Below are 9069 nucleotides of genomic sequence, written 5' to 3'. Positions count from 1 at the left end.
GTTAGTGTATAACAGATGATGGAATGGATGGATGACAGTTGAAAATTTAAGAGTAAATCACCCGCTCCCTACGAGGGAACGAGACAGGACGTTATCTTAGTTAGTTGCCTGCCACGGTGAGGGCAGAACGGATGACGGGATGGACGGAGGACGGGTGTAAGCCTATAGTATATCACTAGCTGATGAGAGAACAAAACAGAAACATTGGCTGAAGACTTTCATACCGTTTTCTGTTCCAAGGTCAGGACTGATGACTGTTGACGGTAAGGGACGGAATGCCATTTCAATCAGTCATCCATCGCACTATCTGCAGTTTTGTTACATTTTCGGACGAATGAAGGGCGATTATAAACTTAGATCAAATCACTAACGCCTGATGACGAGACTAAACAATGGGTGCAAAGACTTTCATACCTTTCTGCATTCTGAGGTTAGGATGGATGACTGATATCGTATCAATGACACATCGAAATTAAAACACCGGTTCAGTCAGTCATCTGTCACAGTATAAGCAGTTTTTGTACAATTTCGTCTGCGGAAGAAAAGACGAGCGGACAATCATGAACCTAGAGTAAATCACCGTCACCTGATGACGTGGCAATACTAACAGCTGGCACGAAGAATTTATTCAAGAATCAAAGTCAATTTGTTCTTCATGTAGCATTCAGACCGAATGACTCTATGAAATCACTAAATTAGGTTAGGTCTAATTGCTTTTCTTTTAATATTCAAAGCTGTTTATTTTGGTGGTTTATACTTCTGAGGTTCCGAGGTCAGGATGGATGACGGATGGCGGATGACTGACGGAAAATGAATTGGGCTGAGCTTTTTGTAGGCCCGGTAGGGGAATTGGGTGGGCCCGGGAAGTGGGCCCGGACAGGTCGTCGCCAGCCATCACCTTCGACGTGAAACCTCAGATCCAGTGTTAATTTCACCTCTTCTTCGTCTTCTTCCTGCTGAATTCTTCGGATCTGACTTCTTTAACTCTCCCCGAAGAAAACGAGGTTCTTCTCTCTCTCTCTCTCTCTCTCTAATCTCTACTCTCTCTCTCTCTCTAATCTCTACTCTCTCTACTCTCTCTCTCTCTAATCTCTACTCTCTCTACCCATCTCTGTATATCTTCTCTATGTTTCTCGTCTTCCTCCCTCTACTGGAAGCTGAATTCATCCGATCTGACTTCTTCAATTCCCCAATAATACGACGAGGTTCTTTCTCTCTCTCTCTCTCCCTAATACTTTTCTGTATGTTTCTTCTTCTTTCTCGCCTGGGTTAGATGCCTTGGGAGATTGGCGATTCCCTGTAATTGGAGAAGAAGAGCTGAGACAGAGTTTTCAGTTCGAAGTTGTTCTTCCTTACAGATTTTTCTGCTCTTTTTGCCTTTTATGTTCTCAATTTCCTCTCCAGATCTAAAGTTTTCTTGGGCTTTCTTCCCCCTAGGAAGAGGAATGGTGTAGAGAGAGAAAATGGGAGAGAAAGGGAGCTGGTTCGGAGCCCTGAAGAAGGTCTTCAGCCCTGAACCGAAAGACCAGAAGAAGAAGAAGACGAAGAAAAAGAAGAAGAACGAGGTTTTTGGGCGTCTTCTTCTTCTTGTTTTGCGATCGTTGGGTTGTTTTTTGTTCATGCGATCGTCGATCTGGCGTTAGGAAAGCAGCGGAAAATCGAAGCGCAAATGGGGGTTCGGGAAATCCAAGGAGGAATCTGGGCCGCCGATTCAGATTCCGACGGACAAGATCAAAGCGACGGAAGCGGACAACGATCACGCGTATTCCGTCGCGTCGGCCGCGGCGGCGGCGGCGGAGGCGGCGGTGGTCGCCGCTCAGGCGGCGGCGGCGGTCGTACGGCTCACTTCTAGCTCGGCTCAGTTCGCCGGCAGATCGAAAGAGGAGATTTCAGCAATTAAGATCCAAACAGCCTTCCGAGGATACCTGGTAATTCTTTCTTTCTTCGTTTTTTTTTTCTTTTTTCCGCGTTTTATTACTCAAAATCGGCGAAACTTGCGCGAGATAGAAGCAGGAATTTTCTGCGATTAAGATCTCTAAACAGTCGTCCGAGGATTTCTCGACAATTAACTCTTTCTTCGTTCTTCGCCTTCTTCTTCTTTCCGTGATTTCGTTTCTTGCCCAGTTTGAAAAACTGGAAAAACAAAAAACCCACAATCTGGAAAACGCAAGCGAGACAGACCCAGATCGCCAAATTGGAAATTTGGAGGCGTGTGATCGAAAAATTGGAGTTGAGAAAAAAACCCATTACCGGGAATACATGATTGAGATAGACCCAGATCGCAAAACTGAATTTTTTTGTCTGAAATTGTTTTTGCGACGAGTTTTTAACGCAAAGTTGGGGTCTTTGTTTGTGTTATGGCAGGCTCGGAAGTCGCTGCGGGGGCTCAAGGGGTTGGCGCGGCTGAAGACGTTGATGGGGAGCTGCGCGGTCAAGCGGCAGACCACGGCGACGCTGAGGTGCATGCAAACGCTGTGCAGAGTGCAGACCCAGATCCGGACCCGGAGGATCCGAATGCTAGAGCAGAACCAGACCTTACATCGCCAAATCAGACGAGACCATGACCTCGAATCTCTCAGATCCTTCGTAAACCCTCACTCCCCAACTTATCTCTCTCTCTTTAATTTTCACTCCCTCTCTCTTGCTCTTCATTTCTTTCGCCCTCTTCTTGTCCCTCTGCCTCGTTATCGCTTTCTTCCTCTTCCTTTCTCTATTTCTCTCTTTTTATTTCTCACTCCCGCTCTCTCTCTCTCTCTCTCTCTTTATTTCTCTCTCCCTCTTCTTTTCCCTCTGCCTCGTCATCGCTTTCTTCCTCTTCCTTTCTCTATTTCTCTCTCTCTCTCTCTCTCTCTTTATTTCTCACTCCCTCTCTCTCTCTTTCTCTCTCTCTTCATTTCTCTCTTGCTCTTCTTTTACCTCTGCCTCATTATCGCTTTCTTCCTCTTCCTTTCTCTATTTCTCTCTCTCTCTCTCTTTATTTCTCACTCCCTCTCTCTCTCTCTCTCTTCATTTCTCTCTTGCTCTTCTTTTACCTCTGCCTCATTATCGCTTTCTTCCTCTTCCTTTCTCTATTTCTCTCTCTCTCTCTTTATTTCTCACTCCCTCTCTCTCTCTCTTCATTTCTCTCTTGCTCTTCTTTTACCTCTGCCTCATTATCGCTTTCTTCCCCTTCCTTTCTCTATTTCTCTCTCTTTATTTCTCACTCCCTCCCTCTCTCTCCCTCTCCTTTTCCATCTGCCTTATTATCGCTTTCTTCCCCTTCCTTTCTCTATTTCTCTCTCTCTTTATTTCTCACTCCCTCCGTCTCTCTCCCTCTCCTTTTCCCTCTGCCTCATTATCGTTTTCTCCCCCTTCCGTTCTCTATTTCTCTCTCTCTCTCTCTCCCTCTCCTTTTCCCTCTGCCTCATTATCGTTTTCTTCCTCTTCCTTTCTCTATTTCTCTCTCTCTCTCTCTCTCTCTCTCTTTATTTTTCACTCCCACTTTCGCTCTCTCTTCATTTCTCTCTCCCTCGTCTTGTCCCTCTCTCTCTTTCGTTATCTCTCTCTCTATTTTTCACTCCCTCTATCGCTCTCTCCTCATTTCTCTCTCCCTCTTCTTGTCCCTCTCTTTGTCGCTTTCTTCCTCTCCCTTTCTCTACCTCTCTCTCCAACTCTCTCTTCATCTCTTTCACCTTCACCCGCTCCATCTCTCCTTTCTTCATCTACCTCTTTTTCCATCTCTCTTTATCTCATTAACCCTACCCACTCTCCATCTCTCAGTCCTCCCTCTCCTTCTCTGTCCATAACTCAGTCCTCCCTCTCCCTCTCTCTCCACCTCTCCCATTATCTCTTTCACCTAACTCTTTCTCCATCTCCCTCTCTCTTCCTCTCTCTCCATCTATATCTCTTTATCTCTTTCACCCCCACCCTTTCTCCATCTCTCGCTCCTCCCTCCCCTTCTCTGTTTATCTCTTTCTCCCTCTCCCTCTCTCTCCTCCTTACACCTCTCTTTCTGTCTCTCTTTCTCTCTCTATCTTTCTTTCTACAGCTCTCTCCATCTCTCTCTCTCTCTAAATACTGGTATGGGGTGATGGCAGGCGGGGGAGGAATGGGACGACAGAGTGCAGACCAAGGAGCAGATCGCAGCGAGCATGCAGCTCAAGCAAGAGGCCGCCATGCGGAGGGAGCGAGCCCTGGCCTACGCCTTCTCTCACCAGGTTCCTCATCAACCCCAAACTCCCTCCAAAGCTCCATCATAATCGAATTTTCCTAGTTCGATCGATCGAACATCGAAAATTTTCATAAGTTGGTGAGATTATCCGGCTTTGATGCGAAGGGGAAGGGAATCGCGAGGGGGGCGAATCCGACGTTCACGGACCCGTCGAACCCGCAGTGGGGGTGGAGTTGGGCCGAGCGGTGGACGGCGGCGACGGCGTGGGACTGGCGGCGCCGCTCGCCGTGCGGCTCGGCGGCGGTGCGCGGCGGCGCGGCGGCGGAGGACGACGCGCGGAGCCTGGCGAGCGCGCAGTCGGAGCGGGGGAGGAGGCTGAGCACCGCGTCGTCGGTGCGGGACGACGAGAGCCTGGCGAGCTCGCCGGCGGTGCCGGGCTACATGGCGCCGACCGAGTCGACGCGAGCCCGGTCCCGCCTGAGTAGCCCAGACTTGACAGCGCCGGCTCGAAAGCGGCTCTCTTTTCACGCGGCGGCGGCCGTGGCTGCCGCGGCGGCGTCGCCGGCGGCGCCGCGGCGGCACTCCGGCCCGCCGCGGATGGAGACGAGGAGCCTTCTTGGGAGGTAGTATCGTTCTGCCTCTCTGTTCTCTGTTCTCTCTCTCTCTCTCTCTCTCTCTCTCTATCTCTATCTCTATCTCTATATCTCTCTTTGTGTAACTTCATCGTCTAGCGTTGTGTTTTTTCTTCTTGGAGATGAGGAGCCTTCTTGGGAGGTAGTAGCGTTCTGCTTTTCTGTTCTCTCTTCTCTCTCTCTCTCTATCTTTATCTCTATCTCTATCTCTTTCTCTATCTCTATATCTCTCTGTAACTTCATCGTCTTGCGTTGTGTTTTTTCTTCTTGGAGATGAGGAGCCTTCTTGGGAGGTAGTAGCGTTCTGCTTTTCTGTTCTCTCTTCTCTCCCTTTATCTCTATCTCTATCTCTTTCTCTATCTCTATATCTCCCTGTAACTTCATCGTCTAGCGTTGTGTTTTTCCTTGTTGGGAGGTAGCCTTCTGCTTTTCTCTTCTGGTCTCTCTCTCTCTCTCTATATCTCTCTGTAACTTCATCATCTAGCGTTGTGTTTTTCCTTGTTGGGAGGTAGCCTTCTGCTTCTCTTCTGGTCTCTCTCTCTCTATCTCTATCTCTATCTCTACCTCTATATCTCTCTCTATAACTTCATCATCTAGCATTGTGTTTTTCCTTGTTGGGAGGTAGCCTTCTGCTTCTCTTCTGGTCTCTCTCTCTCTATCTCTATCTCTATCTCTACCTCTATATCTCTCTCTATAACTTCATCATCTAGCATTGTGTTTTTCCTTGTTGGGAGGTAGCCTTCTGCTTCTCTTCTGGTCTCTCTCTCTCTATCTCTATCTCTATCTCTACCTCTATATCTCTCTCTATAACTTCATCATCTAGCATTGTGTTTTTCCTTGTTGGGAGGTAGCCTTCTGCTTTTCTCTTCTGGTCTCTATCTCTATCTGTGTAACTTCATCGTCTAGCGTTGTGTTTTTTCTTCTTGGGAGGTAGACTGCTGAAGTGGGCGTGGTTTATAAGTTGCGTGGCTTTTGAAGAAAGTAGAGACCATGGGGAAAAGATGAGAAGATGGGTTGTCCTGGTCATTGTTACCACTACCAGTGGGATTCTTAATCCGTTATCATTGTCTGTCTAGGCTATAACCTGGTCATTACTATCACTACCACTGGCATTCTTGATAAGTTAATGCTGACAGTATAGGATATAACCTGGTCATTACTATCATTACCATTGGCACTCTTAATCAATTATCATTGACAGTCTAGAATATAACCCGGTCATTATTATTACTACCAGTCTCACTGTTAATCAATTATCATTGGCAGTCTCATATACAACCTGGTCTTTACTATCACTACCAGTGGTTCTCTTAACCAATAATTGTTGACAATCTAGGATATAACCTGGTCTTTACTATCACTCTTAATTAATTATCGTTGAGACAGTCTAGGTTATAACCTGGTCATTACTATCACTACCATTGGCATTCTTGACGGTCCTGGTCATTTCTATCACCACTAGTGGCACTCTTAATCAACTAGTGTTGACAGTTGGTCATTACTATCACTACCATTGACATTCTTGATAAATTATTTTTGACATTCTAGTATTTAACCTGGTCATTACTCTTACTTGAAGTGACACTCTTAATCAATTATCATTGGTAGTCTAGGATATATTAGTCTCTTCTGATTGGAATGAACATTTCTGTCTATTTCTTTCTCCAACTTCGTCTCCTTCCCTGCAATATCATACATACTAAATAGAACATTAGAAAATCAAATATGTTTTAAATATATTTTTACTAAGAAATACTTGAAGTTGTAGAACATGCATAAAAATGACATAAAAATGCATTATTTCATTACTTTCTCTATTTAATGCATGAAATTCAAAATTCTTATAAAATTGGAGAAAATACACATGAAAGGATCCCAAAATTACTTTAAAATATGTATAATTACATGACACATTTTGGGTCTATCAGTGGTGCTGAGGATGCCTGGGTGACAGACAAGTAGTGTCCACGGGAGCGCATGCATACACCCACGTGGCGCACGTGGGGCGCTTGAGAGGGATGTTTAATTGATTTCAAAATGCTTTACTATTTCAGTCTTTTAAAGACTGACATTTCACCATCTTTTTCCATGTGTGACTAATGTCCTTTCATGGTTCTCGCAGACGATCTGACCACATCAGGAGCATTGATCCCAGTTAGAGGTTTTGATCCTTGGATGGGGTGGACCGGGTCCACCCGATCACTTAAGTAGAAGGGGTGCGTGGCGCTTCACGAGTGGACAGTGTGAAGACAAGTTTGTGGTGAGAAGTGTGATGTGCGAGCACATGCGTGGTGCACATGGATCATCACCAAGCTGATCGGATGGCTGGGAGGAGCTGCATAGGGTGTATGTGCACAGCAACGCACACAAACACAAAAGAGGCATTTTAGTCTTTGTCTTCGTCTGTTTCTATCCCTCTCTCTCTTTGCGAGAGATCGTGACCATCGTGCTGTGCATTGCACCCATCTGATGGCCATCTTGTAGCCATCCATGGGCCGTGCGCTCATTCTCTCTCCATTCTCCTCTCTCTCCTCTCTTCTTTGGACGAGGTGATGTGGTTCCTTCTTGGCTGATCGCCCTAATTGAGGCCAATCGGATGACCAGGAGGGGCCCTGACACCATTAAGTATGTTTATCTGAAACATTGTTGAAATCCCCAAATTTTTTAAGACAATTGTGGTTTTGCTTCGTTTTCTCATGTGATTGAGAGTTGAGGGTAGGTCGTCGGCCATTTATGCCTCTTCATAGGCTGAGATCCATCGACGGGGAGGAGCAAATGCAAACCATGAGCAAGGTGTTCGATGGAATGATGTGAGCTTGAATTTTTGGCTTCGCAGGGAGGATAAATCTTATCCAAGGGAGCTTGAATTGCAAACCAAGGTTAGTTTCCCTCCCTTTAATTGAATGACATGCTTAATTAGATTTAATTCCTTGTTGTAGATTATCATTTAGGTTTAATTCACCAAAATTTTCCCCAAATTCAAATCTGAATTCCTAAATTCTCAATTTCTGATCCAATTCCGATCTGAGTCACATAATTTCAGATCCGTCAGAGAGCTATCGAGACTCTGTTCATGTTTTCATTGTCAATTTTAACAGCTGAACCTAATCATTGTTCCATTTCCTCATATTATTGCTCGTACACATGGATTTAACCCACAAATCCCTATTTCTCCATGGATTCTACCTCTATTCGCTGCTTTACTACCTTTTAATCATTAATTTTATCGAGTCGTGTTTTATTTCTATTGAAATACAAATTTGTGTTTAAATGACTGTAATTTCGTGCCCATCAGCTAACAAGGGAGGTTCTAAGCGACAATGTGTGTTCTAGAAGGTACAAAGGAGTTTATCAAATATTTCATGGAACCTTCCATTCATAAGTTACAATTACATATAATCCTTCATCCACACAATAATTCTAAAATCTTCTAGTGATAATGTTAAATTAGATCAATAAAAATATGCATTTACATTTTTTTTACCTGTTTATTTTAGATTTGCACTTGCATTATTCACTATTGAAGGATAAAATGAGAAATTTATGATTGATTTTTGTAAGATCTATTTTATTATATTTTATTGATTTTTGAGACCAACCCAATATCTGAATTTTAAAGGCCTGCTTTCAAATATGGGAAAGATTAGACATGGATCCAGGCTGGAAATAAAGAAATCCTAGCCCTCCAAACCGTTGTAATTAAATCAAATGCCTGAGAGAGTTAGACCACTTTTATTTAATCTCTTCTTTCCTCTCTTTGTATCTCATCTTGGATTTCTGCTCCCAACTTGTTATTCGAGGCCTCATGCATCAGATTTCTTTGATCCACTCTTGTTCCAAACGAGTGTGGAAGAGAGATTTCAAGGGTGATCAAGATTCTTGAAAACAATCACCACTTGGCCCTTGGAGGAAGTGACAACAAGGTTTGTGTGATCTACTGAATGTTTGATTTGAATTTCATCACCATTTTCTCTAGGTAAGCATTCTAGTGGATAACCCTTGTTCCACAGTTTTATCACCATCCAAACTGTTGGAATTAAATCGAATGGCTGAGAGAGTTTGACCATCTTGGATCTGCTCCCAACTTGTTTTTGGAGGCCTAGTGCATCAGATTTCTTTGATCTGCTCTTGTTCCAAAAGAGTGGGAGAGAGATTTACAGGGTGATCAAGATTCTTGAAAAAAATTACCACTTGGCCCTTGGGGGAAGTGACAACAAGGTTTGTGTGATCTACTGAACGTTTGATTTGAATTTTATCATAATTTTCTCTAGGTAAACTTACGGGTGG

The 9069-nt window shown here is 44.4% G+C and overlaps 1 protein-coding gene across 3 annotated transcripts; it reads left to right on the top strand.

Moving 5' to 3' along the window:
* Positions 1-947: 947 nt before the first annotated feature.
* LOC144715704 (protein IQ-DOMAIN 3-like) lies at positions 948-4903 on the top strand. Of its 3 annotated transcripts, none has more exons than XM_078590668.1 (6): positions 948-1004; positions 1438-1565; positions 1644-1928; positions 2365-2586; positions 4077-4196; positions 4316-4903. In XM_078590668.1, exons 2-6 carry the CDS (start codon positions 1464-1466, stop codon positions 4775-4777), a joined length of 1191 nt encoding a protein of 396 aa, XP_078446794.1. In that variant the 5' UTR covers positions 948-1004; positions 1438-1463; the 3' UTR covers positions 4778-4903. The 3 variants fall into 3 exon arrangements, with proteins under 3 accessions (XP_078446794.1, XP_078446792.1, XP_078446793.1); XM_078590666.1 differs by lacking the exon at positions 948-1004 and adding an exon at positions 1011-1205; XM_078590667.1 differs by lacking the exon at positions 948-1004 and adding an exon at positions 1011-1205 and having other exon boundaries at positions 1405-1565.
* The last annotated feature ends 4166 nt before the right edge of the window (positions 4904-9069 follow it).

The sequence above is a fragment of the Wolffia australiana genome, chromosome 19 (assembly GCF_029677425.1).
Source record: "Wolffia australiana isolate 7733 chromosome 19, ASM2967742v1".
NCBI lineage: Eukaryota > Viridiplantae > Streptophyta > Magnoliopsida > Alismatales > Araceae > Wolffia > Wolffia australiana.
This window is presented reverse-complemented; position numbering and strand designations above follow the sequence as displayed.

Excerpts from the sequence above, each read along its gene's own strand:
- LOC144715704 (XM_078590668.1), top strand. The coding sequence starts at position 1,464 with ATGGGAGAGAAAGGGAGCTGGTTCGGAGCCCTGAAGAAGGTCTTCAGC. Across the intron at positions 2,587-4,076 it reads TCGAATCTCTCAGATCCTTC|GCGGGGGAGGAATGGGACGA; the intron begins GTAAACCCTCAC and ends GGGTGATGGCAG. Across the intron at positions 4,197-4,315 it reads CCTACGCCTTCTCTCACCAG|GGGAAGGGAATCGCGAGGGG; the intron begins GTTCCTCATCAA and ends TTTGATGCGAAG.